Consider the following 26,955-nt stretch of genomic DNA (forward strand, 5'->3'; position numbering starts at 1 on the left):
TGCCTGGGATTATCTTTTAATTGCATTATATAATTCACCCAGCAAAGTTTAACCACCTCAAAGTGACCAGAGTGACCAGATTCAGCGGCTCTGGCACACCCACCGTGCTGTGAAACACTCCTCTCCACCCGGCCCCCAAACGCTTTCATCCCCGGAGAAGGAAACCCGGTGCTCCTGCGCCAGCCCGCCTCACCCGACCAGCCTCCCCGCCCGCCCGCCCGGGCACAGCAGCGCCACCGGGGAGCCCGCAGGGAGAGCCCAGACTCAGCAGAGCCTGGCGCCCTGGCCCGTCCGCTGCGGGCAGAGGTGCCCTCCCCGGCGGGCGCGGGCTGAGGGCCGGCCGCTACTCTTTCACAATCCTGGGGGTGTAGTCGGGTTTGACAGCTTCGGCAAGCTCCTGAGCGTACATCTCGTATCTGCCCGTCATCTGAAAGCGAAAACAGCGGGACTTGGAGTGGTTCCGTTTCATTCTGAACGCCCTCGTTCGCACACCTCGCCTGCTGCCACTAGAGGGCAGCTGTGGGACAGAAATGCGACCGGAAGGCGGGCCGGAGGCCAGGATGGTCTCAGGCTGGGATTCGGAGACGCCACCCCGGCCCAACCCCGGCGTGACCCCTCCGACCCCGATTCCGGGGCGGTGGCGAAGATCACGGAGGCCGACGTGACTCACGCCCCCGGCCCCTGCTGCTGGAGCAGCTCTGTGATCTTCCACCGGAAGGCGTGGCGGCTCCCAGGCAGGGGGAGGAGGGCCGTCCTGCCCCCCGCGCCTCCACCCGAGAGGGGCTGACCTGCCGCCGCCCACTGGCAGCAGTGGGTCCCCGGGATCCACACCCCGGCGGCCTGGCTCTGGAGGGCCACCCACTGCACGCGGCGTCTCATCCTGGACACAGCGGCTGGGGAGAGGCTGGGGCGCGGCAGGAAAGCCCACCCAGGGCGCTCTCACCCCGTCCTTCCCACCGCCCCCTCCCTCCCAAGGCTCTGGCAGGAGCGGGGCCCGTCATCACAGCTGGGGACGGCTTCCGCTTTCAGAAAGTTACTAATGAGAAGCCATTCAGCTTACTGGCTCCCGCTTCCCATCCGTGCGGAACCGGCATTAACCTAAGCTTCCCAGGAGGACGAGAGACAGGAGACCTTCGCGTGGGCAGCGCCCTGTTGCTCAGTCGCCTGGGACTCAGGGAATGTGCCCAAGGACCCATGCTCACAGAAACAGGAGTCTCAGGCCTGGAGCCCACGTCTGGCTGGCCCCCCGCACCGCCCCCGCCCCCACCCCCGCCCCCGCCCCCGCCCCCGCCCAGGAGCGCTGGGCCGGCATCCCATCCTGACGATGTGACGTCTGTGCTGAGAAGCCGGTAAGGAGTTGGTGGAAACACCCCGGGAGGCTAACAGGGCGACACTCCAGCTGTGTGCCTGACGCGCTGTATTCCGGGGTGGGGGGGTCCCAGGCCGCAAGCATCCCGCTCTGGGAGGCGGGCACTTACGAGCCTTGGAGACCCGCCACCTTCCTTACAGGGTGTCAGGCCCCCAAGGCCTCCTGTTTTACAAGCGGGCGCATAAGGCCAGGAGCCGAAGTGGCTCGCAAGGCAGCAGCACCGCCAAGGCCCACTTCCCTCCATCGTCCGGGCCCAGCCTTGGGGCCTGGCCACGGGCAGAGCCAGACACACGCATCCATCTTGTGGTGCCGTCCCAGTGCAAGTGCCTGGGAAGGAAAAGAGGATTAGTGAGGCCAAGCCACTCTACTCCCTGGACAGATGGAATTGAGATGAACCTGCTTGGAGGCGCCCAGAATCTAATAAATCAGATGAGTGGGAAATTTATCGAGGCCTGCTGCCCCGGCAGCGTTTGACCCCGTGGTTCCCCTCCCAGGCCCCAGCCTCCGGCCTTCTGTGCAGCTCAGGGAGGGGGCCCATGCGGCTGGCCCTCAGGCCGCCCGGAGCGGCGCAGTCCTGGTGCTGGGAGCGGGCCGGGCCGCGCGGAGGAGCAGGGGCCTGGACACCCACCTTGAAGCCCCAGATGTCATTCACCTGCCGGCACAGGTTGAGGTCCAGCTCGGCGACCAGGAGCCCATCCCGGGTGCGGGAGAGCCCGGGGGTGCGGCTGCCATCCGGGGCCGCCACGTAGCTCGAGCCGTAAAAGTAGCCGAAGTCCCGGTGAGCTGCGGGGCAGCAACCGCAAGGCCCGTGAGCCCGTGCAGACGCGGGTGGCCTCTGCACCCACGTGGGGGAGACGCCCAGGACGAGGGCCCCCACACTCTCCCCAGCAGCTGCTGCGGCCCCGAGGACCTGCCTCCCCCGTCAGGCCTGGACGCCCGGCCGCTGGCTGCAAGTCGCCCTCAACGCCCTCCCCTCTGCCTCGGGAACCTTTCTTTTTATTATTTTTGATTTATTTCTATTATGTGTTTGGGTGCGCTGGGTCTTAGGTGCTGCACGTGGGATCTTTAAACTGAGATTAAAATGCTGTTTTTCTGATACGCACGCATATATGCGTATAGTTCGTTTGCTTATTTTTGTAGTTGTGGCATGCTGGATCCCGTTCCCTGGCCGGGGGTTGAACCCAGTTCCCACAGCAGGAGTGCGGAGTCTCAGCCCCTGGACCACCAGGGGGTCCCGACCCTGGGAACCGGTCTAAGGCCTCCCTGGCAGAGCTGTTGGTCCCCAGCATCAGCCACCACGGCCCAAGGGAGTCACGTGGCCCCCACGGTGAGCTCGGCCCCGCCCAGCCGTGTCGCGCCCTCACCCCCCTCCAGGCCTCGGGCCCCTCACCAGTAAAGCGGGCTGCCGGCCACCCCAAAGGTGTGCGGGGAGTGTGCGTGTGCCGCCCAGGGCCGGCAGGACCCCGGTCCTGTGACAAGAAGCCCCACGGGGCCAGAGGCTCCAGTCTCCCAGGCCTCAAGTGGGGGGATCTGAGCTCTTTCAGGAAATACTGCTGTGGGAGGCACGCCTGCTCAGCCCCGCTCTGCTTCCCAGACACCTCCTTGGAGATGGGGGTGGCCCCCTCCCACATTCCAGGCCAGAGAGGAGGGGCCGGGCGTGGCAGATTCCAGCCCTGCCTGCAGAGCCAAATAAGCTATGGGTAGGAACCCAAGGCAGCCATGCTGGGCTCCGGGGGCGCCTGGACAGCTGGGGGGTGAGGGGTGTGGTCTGCAGGGTGGGATATACACCCCTATTTCAGGGAGCTCACAGAGGGCGCCCCCACGGCTTGGCCCATCTCCACCCCAGTCCCTACTCCATTCTCATCTGGGGTGCCAGGGGGCCACAGGCCCAGGGTCCACACGAGAGCGGCAGGGGGCAGATGTGCAGACACGGTCTGTGGGGTGGGTCCTGCCAGGAGACAGCAGATGGACAAGGGACATCCAGGTTCTCCCCCGCCCAAGTCAGCCCCACGGAAAGTCAGCCCCACGGAAAGCCAGCTGGACGCACCTTTCTTGCCATCCCCAGAGGTGAACTCGTTTGGGAAGTGCTCCTGGAAATGAAACCGAGGTGAGACATGGCGCTAAGAGTGCAGAACCCTCCTGCCAGCGCCAGACGACACAAGAGACGCGGGTTCGGTCCCTGGGTCGGGGAGGTCCCCTGGAGGAGGAAATGGCAGCCCACTCCCGTGTTCCTGCCTGGAGAAGCCCAGGGACGGGGGAGCCTGGCGGGCTGCAGTCCACGGGACGCGACGGAAGCGGCTTAGCCTGCACGCACAAGACACACCTCTAGGGGGCGTTGGCGGGACGCTCGTCAGAGTCAGCCAGGGCGAGGGACCCAGGACAGTCACAGCCATGTGGACCGGCCTGATGGGCCTATGCCCCCCAAGTCCCAGCCCCCCGGCCAGCCGGGCATCTGACCAGCCCCGGGGGAAAGACCCCGATTTTGCTTTCAGGAGCTTATCGTCTGCTGGGAGAAGAGAAAGCCGTTGTGGAGACTGGCTCTCTGGGGCCGTGGAGGGCATCTGGGGCTTCACAATGCCCAGCCTGGGGGCAGCGCAGACAGCAGGGATACCCGCTCTCGATACCTTCCCCAAGACTGCGCGTCCAGCCAGGAGGGGGCGCCACGTACGGGCTGGTTAAAACACCAAGTTTCTTTCCTGTGGACCCACTCAGGGTTATCTCAGGCTGATCAGATGCTCTGAGTAGAGTCTGACATCTGATTAGCAAGAATGCGGAAGAGGATTTGTTATGTAATAAATACCCGGTGTTTGTACTCAAATCTTTCGGTGCCTGAGGTCAAGGTTTGGGGGAGGACGGGAAGAAAGCAGGTACTGGGTGGTGGTCATGGGCTGAGAGCCTTTGAAAATGACCTCAGCCGCAAGCGCAAGAGGGCCTGAGCAGTGCCAGCTTTCACGGCGACCGGCCCGGCCAGGCTCCCCGTGCCGGGACCCCGGGGTGTGGGGCGTGTGTGCCCAGAGGGGGTGGGACCCCGGGGTCCCCTCCTGGGCCCCCGCCACTGCCGCTCCTCCCGCCTGGCTTCTGCCGGGGCTGCCCCCGGAGGCTGGGCCTCAGGGACTCACCTGGCCCACGCGGTTGATGGCGCAGGTGAAGCAGTGGTTGGCGATGGCTGCGTTCCTGGCCTCGATGGGCCACAGGGACTCACTGCGCGAGAGGAAGGAGAGGAGCCAGCTTGCCAACCTCCCAGCCTTTGACTCAGCGGACGCTCGGCCCTGAGCTGCGGCCGGGCTGCCAGTCTTGCCGCGGGGCTCACGGCGCCCACGGGCGACCCCACACCCACCACCAACAGGCCAGCTCGTCCCGGCTCGGGCCGAAGCAGCCTTGTGGAGGGCGCCCGACGCACCAGCGGCAGCCCTGGATCAAAGCCTCGCCCTGGGGCCCCCCAGGCAGCGCAGCGGTTAAGACTCTCCCACTGCCGAGTGCACGGGTTCAATCCCCGGTCGGAGAGCTAAGGTCCCACAGGCCATGGGTGCGGTCAAAAAAAAGGAAATCCTCGCCCTAAGTTTCCTTTTCTGAAGCTTCCCCAAAGGGAAGCTGTGCAGACAAGCATCAGCTCACGGCTTCAGGAAACATCCGTCCCTTTCTTTGGCAGCTGAAGTGTCTGGCGGGTTAGGGGGTGCTACCTGGCAGGACCCCCTTAGCTGCTGCTTCTGCCTCATTCCCTCCTCCCAGGTGGGGTCAGGAACCCACCCCCCCCCCAGGCCAGTAGACATGAGAAGGGAGCTGGGGGCCTGGGGGCCTGTGTGCCCCCCAGCCCCTACCCTTGTAGTACAAGTCATATCCGACACTCTGCGACCCCATGGACTGCAGCCCACCGGGCTCCTCTGTTCACGGGATTTCCCAGGCAAGAGTACTAGGGTGGGTTGCCGTTTCCTCCTCCAGGGGAATTTTCCAGACCCGGGCTAGGGGGGCGTCAAACCCTCAGCTGGCGGGCTCTTTACCACTGGAGGTACCAGGGGGAGCCCTGTCATGCCGCTTTGCAAAGCCATCTGTCTCTGCGGGGCAAGATTTCGGGCCCAGCAAATAGTAAACCTGAGAGGAATTCAGGCTGGAGGCGGGCATCACCTCCCCTGAGCTGCCCCCCCATTTCCCTCTTCTGAACCCCGAGCCTCGAAGCAGAGCCCCCCACCCTGGTTCTCCTATGGGCACAGGACGGGGACATCCCCACGCGGGCACAGCTGAGCTCCCCAGGTCCAGCGCCTGCAGGGGTGGAGGGACTCCGTGGGAAACTCTGCTCCTGCGGACACCTGTCCGTCCGCAGCCCACCAGCAAAACGTGCCATGGAATTCAGCGGGCCTGCTGGCCACTGGCGGTCTGAGGAACAGTGCCGTCAGGGTTCTGGGTGCAGGGCTGCGAGCCCACTCAGAAGCACGGGGTGCCTGGGAGCGGAGGGCCCCGGAGCCTTCCTGTCAGCGTGCACCTGGCTGAGACCAGGGAGTAGGTGGAGGGGTGGGTGGGTGCTTGTCACAAGCCTAATTCTCGGCAGCGTTCACGAGTCTGGAGGGGGAAAAAGAATTCCAGCCTTGACGGAGGGACTCATTTTCCTGTTTTTCTCCCCCCAGTTGCTCGGCTGAGCTGACAAAACTTTTAAGAAAGGATTTTTACAGAAACACGCCCGTCGCTGACATTTTCGGGAATTAAATAGACAGCTGTGGAGCAGGCGCCGGGAGACACACGTCTTGCAGTTCTCCAGGGAGGGTGAGGGGGCCAGGACCCAACCCCCGGCCGGCAGGACACCGAGGCTCTCAGACAAGGCTGGAGATTCCTGAGAGCCGGGCTGGGCCGGGCGGGCGGGGTGCACCAGCCCCTGAAATCAGCCACAGTGGGGAAGGGTGGGAGGGCGGAAACCTCTGACCACTCGGCTGCAGGGCTCACGGTGACTCGGTTCATCAAACTGCACTGTGCCTCCACTGGGTGCTCGGAACTGGGGGACCCTATGTGCGGACACCTTGCCCACTCCCGCGAGGACACACGTGTTTGCACGCGCACGGGCGTGTGTGTGGGGGGAGGGGTGCTGATACAGGAGGTGGGAGATGTCAGAGAAGGGGATGGGTGCTTCTAGAAGCTGCGAGCCGAGGCTGCTGTGCAGCTGGTGGGTCTCTGCCGGGCCTCCTGCTTGTAAACCCTCAGCATCGATTCCACAAACAACCCTTCAGTATTTTAGGAAACTCACCCTGCGTCCCCTCCGTCCTAGCGAACCGCCTGCTGTACCGTTTTCCACACTCTACAGCCATCCTCGGCAAGGAGAGTCTCGGCAGGGTTCTGAGCCCAGCCTGGAAACGTCCCTTCTGCTCAGAGGCAGGGGTCACGGAGCTGTGTTAGCCCCAGGACGGCTGGACGATGTCCGCTGGGGGAGAGGAGCTGACCGTGAGCGCTCTCTCCCTTCCAGCTTTTCCCTGTTGTCCGTCACATGGCCCTGAGCAACTTCACGCAGGAAGCTTTCCTCTGCTCTCGCCAAAGTGCCCTCAAGCTAAGGTTTTCAGGCTGTAATTATCTGGTCAAGGGTGTGAGGGCTTCCCCATGGCTCAGCGAGAAGGAGATATGGGAGACACGGTTCCGGCGGGAAGATGCCCTGGAGGAGGAATTGGCAACCCACTGCAGTCTTCTTGCCTGGAGAATCCCATGGACAGAGGGGCCTGGTGGGCTGCAGTCCACGGGGTTGCACAGAGTCGGACATGACTGAGCGGCTGAGTGCGCAACGGGGTGAACGCTGTGGGAGCTGCTCAGACATGGGGCTTCCAAAAGACCCGTCAGCGCTTCGGTCGCCAGCAGAAACACACCCTCCCTGGAGGGCGCGAGTGGGCGGGACCACTGCTGTCCAAGGAAGGAAGACGGACAGCCGTTCACAAGCCAAGGTCACGAGCCATCAGGCGTGTTTTATGTTGAGCAGCTTCTGTCTGCTTAACTGGGGCTGATAAAAGCCCAGAAGCGCTCGGACGGAGAGGTGACACCTGAGTCCAGGCCACGGCTGTGTCCCTCCCAGCCTGCGCGCGGCTGTGCGCCGGGGGGCACTGGCTTCAGGGACCCCTCTGGGTGATGCCGCTCGCTGTGTGTGTAACACGTGGCTGCTCTGCGGCGTGGCCCGGGGCGTCTGTCCGGGCTTGCTGGCTGGACGACCAGGAACCACTCTTCCTCACGACTCTCAGGGGACGCGTTGTCACAGCGGCCACGCTGCCCGCTGCCTCTCTGGGGGTGGGGAGGAGACCCCAGACGTGACCGCCTCCGTGTGCCCAAGAGCGCCCCCTCCCCCAGACACAGACAGGACGGGGTTGTTCTGTAAGGGACGGCCGCGCAGATCAGTGTGCTGAGGGCTGAGGGAGGGGGCCCCACTTTCAGCAGCAAGTTCGAGGTGAAATGACGGCTATGTCCCCACATTTAAATTTCGGAAATCTTGTGGCGAGCGAGGGCAGGAGTGACAGGGTGGGCCCCCAGGGGACTGCAGGCTGCCCCCGAGCTGCCCCCCTCCACCGGGGATGGACACTCCCCCTCCCCACACCCGCCAACCCCCCCCTCCGATGACACGGCAGACCCCGGAATGCTCTGGGGGGAGCGAGCTGGGGAGGGAGGCATTCGCACAGATGCCCGGCGCTCTCCTGCTCCTTGATGAGGCAAAGGTGGAAACCACCCGCTGCTGGGGAGGGCGAAGCTAGGAAAGGGCACTGGTGCCAGTCACTGCAGCCCAGTGAGCGTCCCGGGGAGGCCCCGGAGCCCGCCCCCCACCCTGTGACAGCAGCTTTGTCTGCTCAGGGATAAGGCTAACACCACGTGGCTGGGTAAACGCAGGTGGCAGAGACCCTTGACTGATCTCTCAAGGACCCTCTCAGCTCGGACCCCTCCATCGCCGCCCACCCGCGCTGGACGGGAGGGGAGCCAAAGCTGCTCGGGTAACCCCCGATGCTCCGGCCCTTAGAAGGGGAGCTTTCCCGAATCCTGCCAGCGGGCCCTGCCCGAGACCTCGCCGCAGCCAAGGACGGCGTTTCGCAGCAGGGCACTGCTGTTCAGTATGGCGTGTCCGAGTCTGGGCGACCCCTGGGGACTGCAGCCCGCCAGCCGCCTCCGTCCGTGGGGATTCTCCAGGCAAGGACACTGGGGTGGGTTCCCCTGCCCTCCTCCAGGGGGATGGTCTTCCCGACCCAGGGACCGAACCCGCATCTCCTGCGTCTCTTGTATCGGCAGGTGGGTTCGTGACCACGTAGCACCACCTGGGGAGACCCCTCAGCTCTTCGAGGCGGGGACTGTAACGGACGCCTAAGTTGGCTGGCCCTAGCACTCACCGTCCCGGGGCTCGGGGACGTTGCACATCCCGGTGGTCACCTGCCTGCTCTTCACCCAACCCGCCTCTGCGCCCCGAAACCCGGCCCCCGGGCCCCCGCCGGGCCCCTTGGGCCCAGTGACCTGAGCGCTCCGATGGTGGCGGAGGGGTTGAAGATGATTTCGGCCCCGTTGATGCTGAACATCAGCCAGTTGAGGGGGTGGTGCCGCCCGTAGCAGATGTTGACGGCGATCCGCCCGAACTGGGTCTGGAACACGGGGTGGCCCAGGTTTCCCTCCATGTAGTATGTGGACTGGAAGACAGAGGGCCGCGGACGGATGCTGAGCCGCCAAGCTTCCCTTTCCTTAGGCTTGACAGAAAAATGAAAACATCGCCCATCCTCCCGAAGAGACACTCCTGGTATGACTCTAAACTCCAAAATTTCAGGCCACTTAAACTAAAAATAAAAAAAAAAAAAACCCAAACCGGAAAACCAGGCACAACACGAGCAAGCTCGCCCGAGGGGAAAGCACCGTGGCTGGAGCCCCTGCCCGCAGACCTGCGGTGACGCGGCAGAAAGCCCCCAGAGCTTCTTCCCGCAGTATGTCAAGGATAAACTGGGTGAGGTTTCATCCCAGCACCACTAGAGGCTGAGGCGTGTGGTCAACGTCCTCACCAGCCATCTGTACCCCGCCGGCTTGGGGGGGGGCACACGCCAACGTGTGTGATCTGAGCCACCGACCAAGGCCCATCTGAGACTGGAATTCCTCCCAGGGAGTGCCCTGTTCCACGGGCCTCCCTGGACAGACTGCCTGGGGTCAAGGACGTCTCCCACGGCCGGTAGGCAGGACACAGTCCTGGCAACTCTGCCAGCCCCCTCGGGGTGCCGGCCAGGGTCCCACGCAGGTCCGCTCCCTGCCTCTGCCTCCTCCCGTTAACCTCAACATTCGGCCGAGCTGGGCAGCAGCCAGGATGTGTGCACCGTGTGGACACGCGAGCAGGTCCCGGTGCACCGAGACACGCCCGGCGCTCTCTGCGGGGAGCTCAGGGTTAAGCCCAGAGTGAGCAGGTTCGGGGGCACGTCTTGCTGCCCCCCGCCTCCAGCGGTCCCTGGGGCACGCTGGGTGCTTCTTTCTCCTCTGGGGGCCTCGGCCAGCTCTGCACACCCCTTCACGTCGGCCCGACCGGCCTGGGAGCAGCTGGGACCCTCACAGCTGGGGAGGGCAGAGGGCGTCACACCCTGAACAGCTGTACTTACTGCAGACCCAGCTCAGACTTCAGACCTCAGGCGTTAGGTGAGGTCCGTTTCCCACCAGCCAACATCCACCTCCCTCCACCCACGATGGGCGTTAACCAGTTAGGACAGCCAACCAGTTAGGCCCTGAGCACGGGCTGAAGCCCTGGCCTTCACAGCTGTGCTCAGACGCGCAGCCCTCACGGCCGCCTGACACTCGGACCCTGGGGGAGCCCCAGACAAGGATCCCCCCACCCCCGAACAGGGACCAGACCTTGACGGACGAGGCGCTCAGGGCCTGCAGGGCCCGGCGATCGCCTCATGCGTGTGCGCCGTCGGTGCTGGCCTTACCTCATGCGCTGCTTTTCTTTCCCTCTTTATTGTTTAAATTATGGAAGTGTGATAACACACTGACGGGAGACTTGGAAAATAGAGGACAAAGTGACATACAGTTTACAATTTTTTTTTTTTAAGTAAACTAAAATTTTTCGCTGGAGTTTCAACATCAAACTCTCAAAAAACTGAACAGAATATCCAGAAAAGCAGAAGGTCAAAGTAGACCTGAAAACATGCTCCTCACTTTCAAGAAGAATTCCAGGAGGCCGACTCGGGTTACATTTTTAAAAATATTAATATATGCAAGAACACAGCCCTCTGTGCTAGAGACACGTGGGGACTCGCCCGGGACGCCCACTGTACCCCAGCCGCCCGCGTGACGCAGGGCGACGCGGGGCAGTCACACCATGCGGCGGCAGGGCCGCTCACGGGCCCAGGCGGGGTGGCTCACCTCGTTGAAGTCGCCCACTCTGGGGATGTGGTTCTTCCTCGTCTTGCCCAGGACCGCTCCAGAGCTGGAGATGACCACAGCCGTGTTCCACAGGACGTCCCCATGGGCCGAGTCTCGCTCCAGGATGGGGGACACCACCACCATACTGTGCTTCCTCGCCAGCTGGAAAAACAGACGTGGCGCCACCCTCCTTTCAAAGCGCGCATCGGATGTTTTTACGGAAGGATTCGAGGGTCCTCCTAGATAACGTCTGGGCTCCTCGCTCTCTCTACGCTTGTCCTTTTAAAGACCAAATGCCAGCGCTGTTCTGATGCCCAAGCTTAGCTACATAGGAACCGGCCTCGTCCTCGGGCACCCCCGCTGGGAGTGGACGGCCGGTGCAGCTGCTGCGGGGGCCACGCCCCCAAAAGTAAACCCAGAATGACCCCAGGACCCCCGATCCCACTTCTGGGTCTCCCCAAAGACCTGAAATGCGCCCTACAAGCGAGAAGAACCGTTTCTTCACCTCATTTACCGTGTGCCACGTTACAAACGGTGGGACACGACTTAGTGACCGAACAATGTCGTCTGCGCCAACAGGCAAGATACTTTATTCTGATTTTAGATGTTTCTTTCATGTGGCACGATTCGATGCCATCAGTTTGCGTTGCTTGAATATGGCATGTCCGTGTAATCTTCTCCTCCCAGACATGGTGTAATCCTTGATTTCTCCTTGATCCAAGATCTAGGAGAGAGAGCGTCAGTCTCCCACTGGCTGCGTTTTTGCATTCTCTGTGTTGTTGTGGTTTATACTTTTACGGGTAGTCGCTGGTTGTACGTAATATTGGCCTGGGATCAGCTGGTGTGCAGGATATGAGCTCCCCAAGCAGGGGCTGAGCTCTGCCCCCGCCAGGGGGAGTGCAGAGTCTGGACCTCTGGACCGTCACGGAAGTCCCACTCTCCCGATTCTTAAGCAGTCTACACTTAAACAGTTCCAGTCAGAATCAAATCACTTGACATTTCCATGAGCCTGGGCTTATATCAGCACTATACAGGTTATATCAGGATTTCTGAAACACTGAACATAGCCCCGGGGACCTTTCTAGTGTGGCTAAGGCTGATTTCCTAATTCTAAAGGGTGCAGAGAGCAAAGTCTTACGTTTTCCAACCCTGTGACCCCTCGACAAAGATCACAGACCCCGCAGTACAAATAAAATAAAAGCAAGCCTTCACGCCACTTCCCACAGACCTTCAGACCCGGAGGCAATAACGAGACAAAACGAAAAAAAGCAGATAAGGAGCGTTGACAAGGGTGTGGGGAAACGGGAACCTTCATAAAATGCCAGCACGAGTATAAATGATGTTGGGCTCCTCACGGAGTTAAATGCCAGCGCCACAGGGCTGGCAGCTGAGCGGGAGAGTGCCAGTGCTCACCCGTGCCCCCAGCAGCGCTGCTCACACCAGCCAAGGGAGGGGGCAACCCCACCAGATAAAGCGTGGCGTGCGCACGCAGTCGGAGAAGGCAAAGGCACCCCTCTCCAGTGCTCTTGCCTGGAAAATCCCATGCACGGAGGAGCTTGGCGGGCTGCAGCGCCTGGGGTCACAAGGAGTCGGACACGACTGAGCGGCTTCACGCATGCTTGCAGCGCAGTATTGTCATTTTGTTCAGCTGCTCGGTAGTGTCCAACTCTTTGTGACCCCATGGGCTGTAGCCTGCTAGGCTCCCCTGTCCTTCACTACCTCCCGGAGCTTGCTCAAACTCATGTCCATCGAGTCGGTGATGCCATCCAACCAGCTCATCCTCTGCCGCCGCCCCCTTCTCTTCCTGCCTTCGATCTTTCCAGCATCAGGGTCTTTTCTGACGAGCTGGCTTTTTGCATTGGGTCGACAGAGTATTGGAGCTTCAGCATCAGTCCTTGCAACAAACATTCAGGGTTGATTTCCTTTAGGATGGACTGAACGGAGTGTTGTCCAGCCTTAAGAAGGAAGGCGGTCCTGGCCCACGGGTGAAGTGGCTGTGGTCTCTGACGTGGATGAAACTGAGGACGTCGTGCCAAGTGAAGCCAGCCAGGCGCAAAAGGACCGACACTGCAGACGTGTGCTCAGGTGGGGCATCGAAAGCAGCCGAATTCACAGAGACCAAGCGGGTCAGGTGCCCGCAGCTGCAGGTGGAGCGGGCTTGATGCGTGGCTGGAGGGTTTCGGGCCTGCAAGATGACGACTTCTGGAGGCCTGTCGCGCAACGCTGTGAAGGCACTCACCACCCCCGACCAGGACGCCTAGGAGTGCTTGAGGTGACCGGAGACGTGGTTTCTGCCGCCGTGCACGCGCTCAGGCACGCCACACACTCTGCCACCGCGCGGACTGCAGCCCGCCAGGCTCCTCGTCCCTGACAGCATCCAGGCAAGAATACTGGCGCGGGCTGCCATTTCCTCCTCCGGGGGATCTTCCCAACCCAGGGACCCAACCCGCCTCTCCTGCATTGGCAGGCAGATCATTTACCACCAAGCCACCTGGGAAGCCCTCTTAGCGCAATAAAAAGAAGAAAACCAGGGCTTTCTCTGGCAGCACAGTGGAGAAGGCGATGGTACCCACTCCAGTACTCTTGCCTGGAAAATCCCATGGACGGAGGAGCCTGGTAGGCTGCAGTCCATGGGGACATGACTGAGCGACTTCATTTTCACTTTTCACTTTCACTTTTCACTTTCACTCATTGGAGAAGGAAATGGCAACCCACTCCAGTGCTCTTGCCTGGAGAATCCCAGGGACGGGGGAGCCTGGGGGGCTGCCGTCTCTGGGGCCGCACAGAGTCGGACATGACTGAAGCGCCTTAGCAGCAGCAGCACAGTGGTTAAGACTCTGCGCTTCCACTGCAGGCGCACAGGTTCAACCTCTGGTTGAGGAACTAAGATTCTACATGCCTCTTGGCGCAGCCAAAAAAAAAAAAAAGATTAAAAAAAGGAAAAAAAATCGTATGTCTCATCTACCCAAAAAAACCCAGAAACCCAGAACCCAACCAAACGTAACTCTTGGATACCAGATTCCTGTTGTCTCAAATGAGAACTGCAGGATCTGGGGGCCAGGAGGAGCAGCCCCAGCCGGTCATCTGTGCTCAGCCCGTTGCTACCCCCGACCTCAGCAACAGGACGGTGACCGCAGGATGCCAGGAGCCACGCAGGGGCGGCCGTGGCCCTGGGGCCCTGATGTGGACACGGGTGCCCTGGACCAGCGCACTCCCATCCTCCTGCCCTTTCTTCCTCCCGTCCTGGCTCAGGCACGCCGTCCGCGATCACTTCCTGCCCGGTCCTTGTCATCTTCTTGTCCGAGGCACAGAACTGACCTAGTGGCTGGGAGGCATCCCCCTGCAGCCTGAGAAGAGGGCTGCTTGGAATCACGGCTCGGTATTGACAGGGTCACTGTGGTCCAAAAGCCCCGAAATTTCCGTAGGAACGACGGGAGTTTTCTGAGGTGAGAGTGAGCATAAGCCACCATGTGGGACGTCATGGGGGTTTTGGGGGTGGCCACTCCATGAAGACAGTTCAAGGAGCGTAAAGCCCATCGCTTCAAAGGGCAGCAGTCCGTGGTTTTTAGCACACTCAGAGTTGTGCAACCGACACCACAACCTAATTTTAGAAAGTTTTCAACGCCCCAAGCGGAAACCCCGTCCCCGTGAGCATCCCTGCTCATCCCTTCTCCCCGCTTAGCCCTTGGCAGCCACCGACCTGTTCTCTGCCTCCACACAGCTGCCCTTCCTGGACAATGCGTAGAAACAGAATCTTGGAACACACTATGAGGTTTAAATAAAGAAAAATGAGGCCCAGTTTCTACACTGATGAGACGGGCCACACCTGTCAGGCCCCAGCAAGTGGGGTACAGGGCTCTGGCCAGGGACGTGGGCTTGACCCTAGTCCCCAGGTGCCAGGCCCGCCCCTTGCCGGCTGCAGACCCTGCTCTGGGCGGGTCACCCCCAGGCCGCCTCTGCGGGCTGCAGCTCCCTCACTTAAAAAGCCACGACAGGGAACTTCTCTGGAGGGTCCAGCGGGGAAGAATCAGCCTGCCAATGCGGGGAACACGGGATTGATCCCCGGTCAGGGAAGATCCCACCTGCTGCAGAGCACTAAACCTGTGCACCCCGACTAGTGAGGCCGCGCTCCAGACAGCAGCGGGAATGGCCACCGCCGGAGCCGGCACCCCTGAGGCCCGGGGGGCCCAGCTCGAGGGAGCCCCCACTCACCTCAACGCAGCAACGGAGGCCTAGTGCAGCCACGAATAACCTGAATTCATTAATGTCATTTTCTAAAAAGGCATGAAGGGCTCCTCTGGCTCAGAAACTGATTTCAAGTGAAAGGACACTTGAGAAAAAAAAAGGGCAATAAATAGTCTGATCTACTCTTATCTGCAAAACCAGAGCCAGGCGGGCGCACTGGCCTTGGGGCAGGACCACCCCGGCCGCAGCGGCCAGGCTCTGACCTGCATGTGTCCGCCGCCCCCAGGGCTGGCTTGCCAGCTGAAGGCCGCTTAACGTCTTACCTCTTGACAGAACTTGATGGTGGGCCCGTCCTCTGCTGACTCGGCAAATTCCGTCCACGGAAGCTTCTCTCTCGTACAGAAAGCAAAGGGCATCGCTGTGGAGAGGAGGCAGGCCAGAGTCACACCCAGGCTCAGGGCCTCTGGGGGGGCCCCTCGGCCTGGTGTGGGGGGCCTGCCTCCTGAGGCCACCCCCGGCTATGGACGACGGGCAGACCCTCCCCTTTCCCGGCTTCTAGGGGAGAGGCCAGCCATCCTGCCTACGGTCTTAGACACACTTGCAGCAGAAAGCCAAACAAACGCTTGCACACCCAGGCTCACAGCGGCCGAAAGATGGAAACGACCCGGGTCCACCCACGGACGAATGGCTGGACGGCGGTCCACCCACTCGGTGGGATACTGTGCTGTGTGCTCAGGCGCGTCCGACCCTTTGTGACCCCGTGGACCGTAGCCCGCCAGCCTCCTCTGTCCATGGGGATTCTCCCAGCCAAGGATACTGCAACGGGTGGCCATTTCCTTCTGCAGGGGATCCTCCCGACCCAGGGGTCGAACGCACGTATCCTGCATTGGCGGGCGGATTCTTTACCGCTGAGCCACCTTATTCAGCCTTAAAAAGGCAGGAAATTCTGACACTTGCTCCAACATGGGTGGACCCTGAAGACAGTAGTTCAGTCCAGTCGCTCAGTCGTGTCCGACTCTTTCAACATGGGTGGACCCTGAAGACAGTAGCTCAGTTCAGTTGCTCAGTCGTGTCCGACTCTTTGCAACCCCATGAATCTGAAGACGTTGCGTGCGGTGAAATAAGGGAGACAGAGGACAAGCGCTGCACCGGGCCACTCACATGGGCGCCCAGGACAGGCAGGTTCACGGAGACAGAGAGCGGAAGGACGGGTGCCGGGCCTGGGGGGCGCGCAGAACGGCGGGCTGCTGTTCGAGGGGCTGGAGCATCAGTGGGCAGGTGAGAAGGCTCTGCACGCGGACAGTGGCGATGGTTACAGGACAATGTGCGTGCGCTGAATGTTACGGAACTGAACCCACCAAAAAATGGTTAAAATGGTCAGCTTTATGCTCTGTCTATGCTACCAAAAGGTCAACCACACACACACAGAGGGAGCCCCTGGTGGCTCAGCAGTAAAGAATCCGCCTGCCAATGCGGGGCATGCGGGTTCGATCCCTGGGTCGGGAAGATCCCCTTGGAGAAGGAAATGGCAACCCACTCCAGGACTCTTGCCTGCAAAGTTCCATGGACAGAGGAGCCTGGGGGCTACAGTCCATGCGGTTGCGAAAGTCAGACACAATTTAGCGGCTAAACCATACGTGAAACAATTCTGTACAAGGTACAGCCAGAAACTGCTGGCCGACCTGCAGGTTGCTACGAGCACAGCCAAGGCTTCTTGGAGACGGTGTCCGAGGGTCCCCTCCCACGTCCATAGGAATGCTCCTTCTCCCGGGGGCCGAGGCCTCTTCAGGAACGAGGAGAGCTGTTCGTGCAATGGCCCCAGCAGAAGTCTGGGACATGCTGGATGGGCTGAGCGCTCTCCGGGGATAAAAGCATGCTTTCTGTCCTCTCTGGATAGATGATGCCCCACCATCGAGAGGGCCAGCTCAGCAGGAAGGTTCATAACTCACTGAGGTTTGTGTGCTTTAAAAAAAAGAAAGAGCAGGTACACACAGGTGCGGTAACAATTCAAAGAGTGCCAGGGCACCAGATTCTCAGCGGAGGTTTCCCCTGTGGGGGTGGAGGGGGCTGGCAGCCGGTAGGCACCAGGGAGGCGCGCACTCCTGCCGAGCGTGCTCCGCCACCTCGCGCACACGCTTCCACGTGCGCTGGTCTGCTGGCGCTCTCCCGCGTCCCCGGCGAGCTGGAGCCCCAGCCGAGTGGTCACTGGCTCTTCTGGACTCATCCTCCGGGTCCTTCCGCAACCTTTGCCCACTTCCTGCCGAGCTGCTGTCTTTTCCTTCGTGACTTGGAGCACTGAATTCCTTCTTTGGACCAATTCCGTGCAGAGTTGGCCCTCTGTACCTGTGGGTTCCCCCACCAGCTGAGGGTGGAAAATGTTTGAAGAAAAAAAAAAATCCACAACGCCCGAAAAAGCAGAACTTGAGGTTGCCACACAGAGGCAAGTATTCACTCGGCATTTGCACAGTGTTAATGCCGCTGGACAGCTCTGAAACCGACCGGCCTGCAGCGAAGGTTTGTGGGAAAGCTGTGGGATGTGGCCGAGGAGGCCTTTACCTGGTTGCTGCACAGGGCGTGTGTGGCCTCACTGTCATCAGCTGGCGACCACAAATTGGCACCTGCATGGGGGGCTTGCCATGTACCTCTGCAAGGAGCAGATGACTGTGCTGTGGCCGCTGCTGACCCCCAGCACCCCCTGCAGGAGTTCACTGTCAGAGCAGAAACGGGGCACTGTGCCCCGGGAACCTGGCGGGACAGGTCTTCAGGGAGGTAGGTGTTCTCAGAGGCTGACGTTACGAGCCAGCTCCTGTATGCCCTCGTGTCTAGAAAAGCACGAGAATCCTTCGTGGTGGCGACTGTTCCCCCTGAACAGAAGCTTCACGAGACCAGCAGAAACTTTCTACCAGAAAAACACATACGTGCGCCCCCCCGTAACCAAAATCAACAGAGACCGACCTTCCCCGCTACCCCTTCGGAGCAGCTTCTCAGAGCTGTCTGAGGGGCTGTCTCCTGGGCTGCAGTCCTCATATTGCCCCCAATAAAACGTAACTCTCACGTGCTGCACTTTTTGTTTTAAGTCGTCACAGTCTTTCCCAAACCCGGGCCGCGTGCCCAGCACGGTGCCAGGCCTGGTGAGAGGCAGCCTCTCCCGATACCCCTGTGAAGTGAGCGTGACTCTTCATCCCACAGAGGAGGAAGCGGGGCACCAGGCTCCCCAGTCCCTTCCAGTCCCTGGCAACCTGGGAGGACGGTGGCACCACAACCATCTCGGCCGCCCGGGACGTGGCCCACGGAGGCAGCGAAGTGGGCAGCGGACTCTGCCAGAAGCAGCCCCGGGGGCCTTGGCACCGGGCTCAAGACTCCCCAGGCTCCTTGGGTGAAGACGGATGAGCTATTTTAAGGAAGCCAACAAGAACGCTGTTGATAACGAAGAAAGATCCCTAATGACCGCTCACTCGCAGCTTTCAGAGCATTAGGAGAGACTCAAGGGCCCCAAGAGGATAAGACCTCCCTTCCGATTTCGTTTCAGGCTGCTAAGCTCTCCACATTTCTCCATTTCCATCTGAATGGTTTCTTTTCCTGTTTTCACAACCCCTGTAGTGTCAACAAACTTTCAAAAGCCGCATGTGGAAGGCAGGTTGGGGGAGGCTGGCTGCAAAGTTCTAACCATATTTTGCAAATCAGAGGGAAAAGGGGGTCCCCCATTCACTGAACCAGCGCTCCTCAAGTCACGCTCTGGACTTAGACACGGCCCTGCCCTCAGGAGATGCCAGCTGAGATGGGGCGCTCAATGGGAACCTGGTGGGGTGCTTAGTTCTGCGCAGGGGAGCCCCCAGGGCCCCCCAAAGGAGAGGGTGTCCACATTAAGCCTTGATGGATGAGTGGGAGTTTTCCAAGAAAGAGAAGAAGTTGGTTAAACCACCCAACAAATATTTTTAGCACCTGTCATGCACCAAGGATTATTCAAGCCACTAAAGATAAGACGGGGGTGGGAGAAAGAGTAAGCAGAACGGGATCCATCCAAACAATGGGATATTATGCGGCCACGGAAAGGAAGGGCAGTCTGACACTCGCAACAACAGGGACGGGCCTTGAAACACGACGCTCAGCGAGACCAGCCAGACACCAAGGGCCAAACACTGCAGGATTCCACTGGCACGAGGCCCCAGAGTCGTCAGATGCGCGGGGACAGAAAGCAGAACAGGGTCGGACGCCGCTGAAGCCACTTGGCAGCAGCAGCAGCAGCAGCTGCTCTCGGCGACGTGGAGGTAGGACTGCGGTTTTGCAAGCGGCAGAGAAAGCGTCGGGAGGGGCACTTACTCCACGCCTCCTGGAAGCAGACGATGTTGACCCCACACATGGCAGCCACCTCCACGACGGCCTCCACGCGTCTGTGTAGGGCAGCGACCTGGCGAGTCAAACAGCGAGCGTGAGAGCCCGTTGGGTTCTACTGCTGCTAATAAGTTGCGTCAGCCGCGTCCGACCCTGGCTGACCCCGTAGTCGGCAGCCCACCAGGCTCCCCCGTCCCTGGGATTCTCCAGGCAAGAGCACTGGAGTGGGCTGCCATTTCCTTCTCGGGTTCTACTGGTTAAGGCCAACTTTAACGTCCATCCCCCACCCGGCCCGCTCCAGGAAGACGTGCAGGGTGGGAGGTTCTGGGATGGGGGACAGTCCTCGGGCCCGAAGCCATGGGCAAAGGTGGAGGGGCAGAGGCCCTGGGGTCCCTCAGGCACTGGACGCCGCCTCGCTGAGCCTGGGTTTTCCCTGTCTGGAGAATGGGGAGAAGGCTGCCCGCCTCGTGGCATTGCTGAGATGTGAGCTGCTTCCTGAGAGAGGGGCCCAGCACACTCCAGAGCCGTCCCCTGGGTCACCTCCCCCTGTGTCCCCCAGCCCTGGGACCCCGGTCACTCAGGACACCCTGCGCCTGCAGCTGTGGGGATGCCCAGTCCTGCCAGCTCTGTCCCCGCGTGTTCCTGATCTTCCAAGGACGCCCAGCTGCGCCCTCTACCAGAACGTACTCCCTCCCCCCGACCTGACCTGCCCAGCGTGTGTTCTCACGTGTCGTCCATGGTGGGGGCGAGAATCGGGGTACCTGGGCTGCCCCCCAGCCTACGTGCACCCCGACAGCAGCGCCGCTCCCCCGGGCTTTCCCGTCTCATGACCCCACGAGCTCCTTAGGAGAGGCATCCTCAAATTATCCATGTCCTCAGCCCGCTGTCTGGCTCCCAGGAGACATTTGGAAGTGTTTTTGTTTAGAGACAGACCAGTGGAACCTGGTGGGGCCAGGCTGAAACCCAGAGACACCGGGTGCCCCCCCTACAGGGCCCTGCAGAGGCTGAGCTGGGAGCACATTCCTAGGTGCTGGAGGGGGGTGGGGAGGTAAGGACCACGTCTCTGCCCCGCCATGACCTCCTGACAACCTGGACTGGCCAAGGAGACAGATTTGCAACCCGATGGAGGCTGCGCGGGTGACTCCCGCACCGAGGAGCCAGGCAGAGGCGCACGGGCTGGACAGACATGTGCGCTGGCCAAAGCCCAAGAGGCAGGGTTCCAACAGAGAGAGCAGGAGCCCAAGGGTGGCCTCCTCCCTGGCAACTTGAACTCCATCCCAGGAGAGGGAGGCGGAGAAAGTGGTAGGAGCCAAAGAAAGAGAAAAGCAAGGGACATGGTTGAAGGGCCAGTGGGGGGGGGTGCCACACCAGGGCAGAACAGCTGGTCAGCCAGCAGGGACCGTGGCTGGAGGGCCGGGGCGGGGGGCACACCAGGGCAGGGCAGCTGATCGGCCAGTGGGGACCGTGACCAAGTCTTACAGGCGGGAGAGGCCTACCTGCTTCACCACGGGTGTGTCCGCGGGGAGCGGGGTCCTGTTCTGAACGAGCCCCACACGCACGGTCCGGGGCCTTCTCTGCTGCTCCGCGGCGGCCTCGAACGCATAGCCCTGCAGCTCGAAGTCCCCTCTGGAGGCGGCCTCGAGAGCCGCGCCGGGCAGGTCGAGCTTCCTAGACGCAGGAAGGCAGAGGGCAGATGAGCTGAGTGGGTCCGCGGCACCTGACGACACCCGCAGTCGCTCCTCCAGCCGAGAAGGGGTGCATGCGGTGTCCCGGCAGGAAGGCGCAGGAGCTGGCCAGGGCCGCGACCACCTGTGGGAAGCTGGGGCGGGGCTGCAGGACGGGGGACCGCCCCACCCCCAAGGGCCCCGGCGGGCGGAGAATGGCTTCAACTGGATTCTGGAGCCGGCAGGCCAAGTGGTTAGGCCCCACAGAGGAGGGCAGGGGGACGGGGCGGCAGGGAACCTAGGCAAGAGGTTGATGTTCAAGCTGCTGAAATCGGGGGCGGGGATTGAAGTCTCAGCATAGGTGAGAGGGGACGGAGTCCCCCAAACATCTGTGGACTGGAGTCAGAGGGCTCTGTGAGCTGGGGGGGTCACAGCAGGTTGTAAGGAGACAGGCGAGCAGGAGGCCAGGACTGATAGCAGGACAGAGGGTCACGAGTGTCTGGCGACCCCTGCCCTGCCAGGACCCCCAGCGGAGAGGGCAGCTCCCAGCCCGGTGCCGGACGGGCGAGGTGGGGCCCGGGCATCCAGACCAAAGGCTGAAGGGCTTCTCCCGGTGTGTGGTTTATTAACAGAGGCAAGTGGATTATTGATAAAATCTCCCACCAAAGTGACCACGGGCCAAACGGCAAACGCTGATGCCTGCTCCGTGCCCCCGCCCAGGGGTGGAACCTGCAGGAGAGGGCCCAGGAAGAGCTGACCATCTAGAGGGCGAGAGGGTTACGAAATACCCCAAGAATGCTTCAGAAAATTGCCTGACAGCCGTTATCTAATAATACTCCTCTCCCACTTTGAATCCCTTACTTAACAACGTTTCTTTCAAAATCACAGCCCTGTCAGCCCAAGCCCCCCTGCCACCGCCCCCCTGCCAGGCGCTTTCCGTGACGGCTCCCTGACAGCTCGGAGCTGGGTTCCGCCCTGACAGTCAGCCTGCTTTTCAAACTCGTCAGGGCTCCGTGCACTGCGACAGGTTAGAAATAGCTGCAAAGCCCACACCGTGCCTCCTGTTGCCGTGGGGGCCTCAGAGACGGTCCCCCGCCCCCCAGGACAAGTCACCGTTGCAGCGGGGGGCTGGGCGAGCGGCCTGTCCTCAGCCAGGAGGAAGACATCGGCTGGGAAAGCTCGCCAGAGGTCCACAAGCCCCCCAGGTGTAAGCTGGTCCTGCAGCCTCTGGCCGGCCCGCCCCACCCCAGCTCCCTGGGGACACCTGGCCCCGAGGCCTGGGGCCACATCCTGGAGGCTTTCCCTGCCCTCCTGTTATCCTGGCCTACCCGGCCCTGCCCCACTTCCTCCTGGAGAACCCACCTGGCCCTCAAGATGCACCCCCCGACCGTGTCCTGGTTCCACCAAGGGGCTCGGCTCACGGAGGCAGTGGGGCGACAGACAGCCGCGGTGGACGGAGCCCAGCCAACGGACCAGGACCTCACACGTGGGCTCTCTCCTGCCCTCAGCCCTCCCTTGGTGCCTGCAGCGGGCTCTCTGCCCCTCACCCGGTGGCTAAGGCCCCCACCCTGAGGGCCTCACTTACGACTCCAAGAAGGAAAGCCCATCACTTCCTGTCCTGGCCCCACAGACCCCTTTCCAGTTGGGGTCAAGGCAGGCCTTGCCCAAGGGAGCCCAGCCCCTGCTTCCTTGGCAACCTCTGGCTTCTGGAACTTCTTCCCCTCTAATGGATCTGCATTTTAAATAATTAAACCAGAGCTTTGTTACAAAAGAAACACAGGCTCTTGGGGAGGGGAAAAAAAGAAAACTCAAACGGTGGAGAATGTCAAACGAGTTCCCCTCCCTCCCGGAGCCTGGAGACAGCCCCTCAACGTCTGCCGCTTCTTTCCAGCATTTTCCCGTGTACGTCACACGCACAAAGGGGCCCTTCTGTGCGCTCCACTCTGCTGCGGGCACTCTTTCGCTCAGCGCTGTACACCCGTTGGGCGCCGTTCCCTATCTCCTGCAGACCGACCACAGTTCGCCATGACAGCTGTTTGAGTCTCTCCTCTCCTGTTTAGGAAGCACCAGAACCCCAGGGACAGGGGAGCCTGGTGGGCTGCCGTCTATGGGGTCGCACAGAGTGGGACACGACTGCAGTGACTTAGCAGCAGCAGCAGCAGCCTTCTGACTGCTAAAGCCACCTGGACTCCCTGCGGTCCCCACCCTTCCAGACCTCCTTGAGTCGCCCGACAGTCTGTCCCCAGTCTGAGCTGCCTCCTCGGTACTGGCCCTCGGGTCCTGCAACCTCACATCCTTGCCTCTGGAGCCTCCCACAGAATCTCCACTTCCTCTGCCCTTAGACTTCTCCTCTGCACCCACCCCTTCACCTGCAATGACCGTCCCTAGGACAACCCCAAGCCAGCGCCCACCACCTCTCTGGAGTCTTTGTAACAGGCTGTGGGCTGACCTGTGCACCCCTTCCGCCAGAAAAGATACGCTCAACATCCTAACACCCAGAACTCGTGACTGGGGAACTTTTTGGGAAAAACAGGGTCTTTGCAGACGGCATTAAAGATCTCAAGATAAGATCACTTGGTATCACCTGGGGGAGCCCGAATAAGCCAGTGCTGGGTTTTAAAAGGAAGGCCCAGAGGAGAGACACGGGCAGAAAAGAGTGTGGAATCAGAGGCAGAGGCCGGCGTGATGCTGCCACGGGCCCAGGAAACCAGAAGCCGCCAGAAAGCAGAAAAGCCTTGGGAGGACGCTGCCCGGAACCTCTGGAAGACCGTGCCCCTGCCAACACCCTGCCTTTTGTGCTTCTGGTCTTCAGAACCACGGGGATACATTTCCTTGGTTGAAGCCACGCGGCGTACGGCCATTTGTCAGAGCACACCTGCCGCGCCGGCCTGCCCCCCAGCTGCACCTCATCAGGTGAACCCACACGGGCCTCCCAAGGGCCCACACCCCCTGTGCCAGGCTGGCTGCCGCACCGCCTGTTGAGACTTCTGGGACCCTTCCTCCTCTCTGCCCCCAGGCACTCTGCCCGGTTTAGGCCTCCCCACCATCCACCTGCCCTTTGCAAATGCTCTGAAGGCTCCCAGCACCACCAGGACAATCCTGCCGCCTCTGCAGAGGAGGAGCCCCCAGGATCCACCCCGACTACTCCCACCTCCTCTCCTGGGCGAGCCCCCACAGTATTCTACAGCCACAGCCCCCAGACGGGCCTGTCCCCTGCTGTCTGCGCCTTGGCCTGGAGCAGCGGAGCCCCTTCCCGTCTCCGGACCAACTCCGCAGTCTCTTTCAGGACGCAGCTGAAGCCTGGCGCCCCAGAAGCCTCCCCCACTTGCCCCAACCCCGTCCATATGCACCCCCTCAGCTCCCCCGCATGCCTTCTTGCAGAGCAGGACAACCAGCAAAAGACGGAAGCCCCTTGAGGGCAGGAACCGTGGCTAACTCATCCTAGGACCTCTGGTGCCTGAGACAAAAATAAACGCTCAATAAATGTTTGTTGAATGAATAAATGCTTCTTGGTTCTGGCTGTCTTAAACCGTGCCTTGATGCTCTTTGGGGATTTCGTCTGTCTGGCACAAGCAAAGGCCCATTTAGCTCACTCACTTACTAAACACTTGCTAAGCGTCACCTTTGTCTTGGGGCCAGTGAGCACTCAGAGGAGCCGGTCTTGCGTGGAGTGAAGGCGGAGTCTAGGGGAGGACTCCATCATGCCCCCACAGAGGCAGCCATACCCAAGTCGGACCATGAGAAATGAACAAAAGACTTTGTTAAATACATTTTTTTATGTGGGTAATTTTTTAAAAGTCTTGATTGAGTTTGTTACAATGTTGCTTCTCTTTTGCGTTTTGGTTTTTTGGCCTCTAGGCAAGTGGGATCTTGGGGTCTCCCTGGTGGCTCAGAGTAAATAATTCGCCCGCAAGGCAGGAGACCTGGCTTGGATCCCTGGGTCGGGACGACCCCCTGGAGAAGCGAATGGCTACCCACTCCAGGATTTTTGCCTGGGGAATTCCATGGACAGAGTTTACAGTCCATGGGGTCGCAAAGAGCCAGACACAACCGAGCGGCTAATACTTTCACGTTTCGTGCAGGATCTTAGGTCCCCAACCAGAAGCTGGACCCATCCCCTCTGCACTGGAGGTGGTTCTTAACCACTGGGCCTCCAGGAAAGTTCCACGAACAGACGAACTTCTAAATGAGTAATTTTCCATCTTCACTTCGCATTCATAGCCAAATCCCACCCAATCATAAGTACAAACGGTTAAAACCCCAGAGTGAAGCTCGGAAGGGCCTAGCGCAGGGTGGAACAGAACCAAGGAGAGGGAAAATAGGAAGAATGGAAAGCGGAACCACTGACTCGGTTGCCGTGAGCCAAGCCCCAGGAAGAGGCCTGGTGGTCACTGATGAACGGAATCTGGCTTCCACGCCAGTCTTTCCTTGCTCTGGAGTGATCCCAGTGTGTGCACAGAGTCCTTCCAAGGCAGCCCTTTACCCTGAGCTCTAGAACGGGTCCTGGCCTGTCACCTACGCGGGAAACTTCTCTATTCCCAGCACTCTCTCTGACACCCGCGAGCTCTGTCTTTTCCCAGGGGAACTTGCCTGCCTCACCTTTAAATACTCCCTGCTTCAGGGCACTTTCCTTAGGAGCCCCAGTTCTCAGAGGTTTCCCCCATCGTGAGCCTTCACAGGTGGCATGGGAGGCAGTAATCCAGCATCAGCCCACTGGAGGGGCCTTGAGGGTGGGCAGTCCCAGGCACCCTCTTTGGGGATGAAGAGCCCTCTGGACACCGTTCGGCACCACGCTAACCCCCAAAGCTCCCCCTTTACTATCCACTACCTGTGAAAACATCTGGGGCTCTGAGGTCCGGTCCCCACCCCCGCCAGAACGCCACATGAGCTGGTGGCTGGGGCCCTCTGATCCAATTAACCCCCTCCAGTTCCAGGGGAGCTGACCAGGTGCTTCAAGGTCACTGCCACGAGGTCAGGGAGTGTGTGGTGTGGCTGGATGGGGGGAGCCCACAAACGGGCAAGAAAGTGGAAGGATGTCTGGTCAGGAGTTGCGTAGGGTCAGAGTTCGGATTTCATTCTAAGGGCCGTGGGAATCCCTTATAGAGTTTTAAACAGGATATGAGTTACATCTTCTGGTTGCTTTGAGAAAAGTGGACCAAAGAGAAACAGGAGCAGAAGGGCAAGTGTCTTCCAGCCCTGCGCTGCCGGCGTCCAAGAGCGCACTGCCCTTGGAAAGTCCCAGCGATGCCCACAGCAGGCTGGGAGTTAGCTCCGAGCATGGGAACTAACTCCTGGGACCTGCCAGTGGGAAAGGTCCCTTCGCCAACCAGATTCAGAGGCCTCTCCATCCCAGGACCCAGAGGCCGGTCACTGCGGAAAGGAGGAGCCGGGGGGCAGGACCTCCAGTGGGCCTGATGGGGGCTCTGGCTGGAGGTGCCGACCTAGACAGCCAGCCAGAGGGCAGGCCTGGTGCCGGGGAAGGAGCGGGTCACTGGAAGCTGGAAAGAAAGCTGGGTGATCACAGGGAAAGCGCAAATGAGCAAAACTGTCCTTCCCTCCAGGCTCCTAAGGGTTACAGTGGGTTGTGCAGCTGAGGTCCCATCTAGAGAACTCAGGGTCTCAGCTCGCCAATCCAGGATTCACCACCGCCCCCGCAAAGCCCTTCAGACCCGGAAGCCCCCGGTGTGGTCCCCCAGATCCACACCCGCTGGCCCCAGGGGACCCCGAGCCCCACCCCAAGCCCCCTGCCCGGCCAGTCTGGCTCCACGCACCTGGTCTCTTTGCCATAGAGAAGGCGTTTGACCTCCTGCAGGTCTCCGAGTGGCAGATGTTTTTCCAAGCACCGTTCCAGCGACTCAAACCCGGACCCGGCCATGGCTGAGGTCCGCACGTTTGTCCAGCCCTAGAGTGCCTGCTGCCCTTCGCCCCGGGGGGAGGAGGCGGAGGAGGCGGCAGTGGCCAGGCCCGCACATGCGCCCGCCGCCCGGGAGGACTCCGAGGACCCCGCTCCCCCCGCTCACGCCCCTGCTGGGCGCCAATCAGCGCCCGGGGCGTCGCGTGCGGTGACCGGGAAGG

General features: G+C 60.9%; 1 protein-coding gene and 1 long non-coding RNA gene across 3 annotated transcripts; one reads left to right on the plus strand and one right to left on the minus strand.

Annotated features, from left to right (window-relative positions):
* Window positions 1-26,774, minus strand: UPB1 (beta-ureidopropionase 1). 2 transcript variants are annotated; one of them, XM_004017506.5, is made up of 10 exons: window positions 26,652-26,774; window positions 20,713-20,884; window positions 19,205-19,292; window positions 15,208-15,302; window positions 10,700-10,861; window positions 8,822-8,991; window positions 4,489-4,570; window positions 3,417-3,459; window positions 1,998-2,152; window positions 1-427 (listed from the first exon to the last, which is right to left on the minus strand). In XM_004017506.5, exons 1-10 carry the CDS (start codon window positions 26,753-26,755, stop codon window positions 344-346), a joined length of 1,155 nt encoding a protein of 384 aa, XP_004017555.1. In that variant the 5' UTR covers window positions 26,756-26,774; the 3' UTR covers window positions 1-343. The 2 variants fall into 2 exon arrangements, with proteins under 2 accessions (XP_004017555.1, XP_060256861.1); XM_060400878.1 differs by lacking the exons at window positions 1-427; window positions 1,998-2,152 and adding an exon at window positions 2,554-3,317.
* On the plus strand, window positions 1,266-2,475 carry LOC121816888 (uncharacterized). The gene is made up of 2 exons (XR_006056600.1): window positions 1,266-1,349; window positions 1,443-2,475. It is a non-coding gene; the product is annotated as an uncharacterized LOC121816888 (long non-coding RNA).
* Window positions 26,775-26,955: the final 181 nt, after the last annotated feature.

The sequence above is a fragment of the Ovis aries genome, chromosome 17 (genome assembly GCF_016772045.2).
Source record: "Ovis aries strain OAR_USU_Benz2616 breed Rambouillet chromosome 17, ARS-UI_Ramb_v3.0, whole genome shotgun sequence".
Lineage (NCBI taxonomy): Eukaryota > Metazoa > Chordata > Mammalia > Artiodactyla > Bovidae > Ovis > Ovis aries.

Coding starts and splice junctions, on each gene's coding strand:
- UPB1 (XM_004017506.5), bottom strand. CDS start 26,755: ATGGCCGGGTCCGGGTTTGAGTCGCTGGAACGGTGCTTGGAAAAACAT. Junction 19,293..20,712: donor ACACACCCGTGGTGAAGCAG/GTAGGCCTCTCC, acceptor TTGACTCGCCAG/GTCGCTGCCCTACACAGACG. Junction 10,862..15,207: donor CCATCAAGTTCTGTCAAGAG/GTAAGACGTTAA, acceptor CTGTTTTTCCAG/CTGGCGAGGAAGCACAGTAT.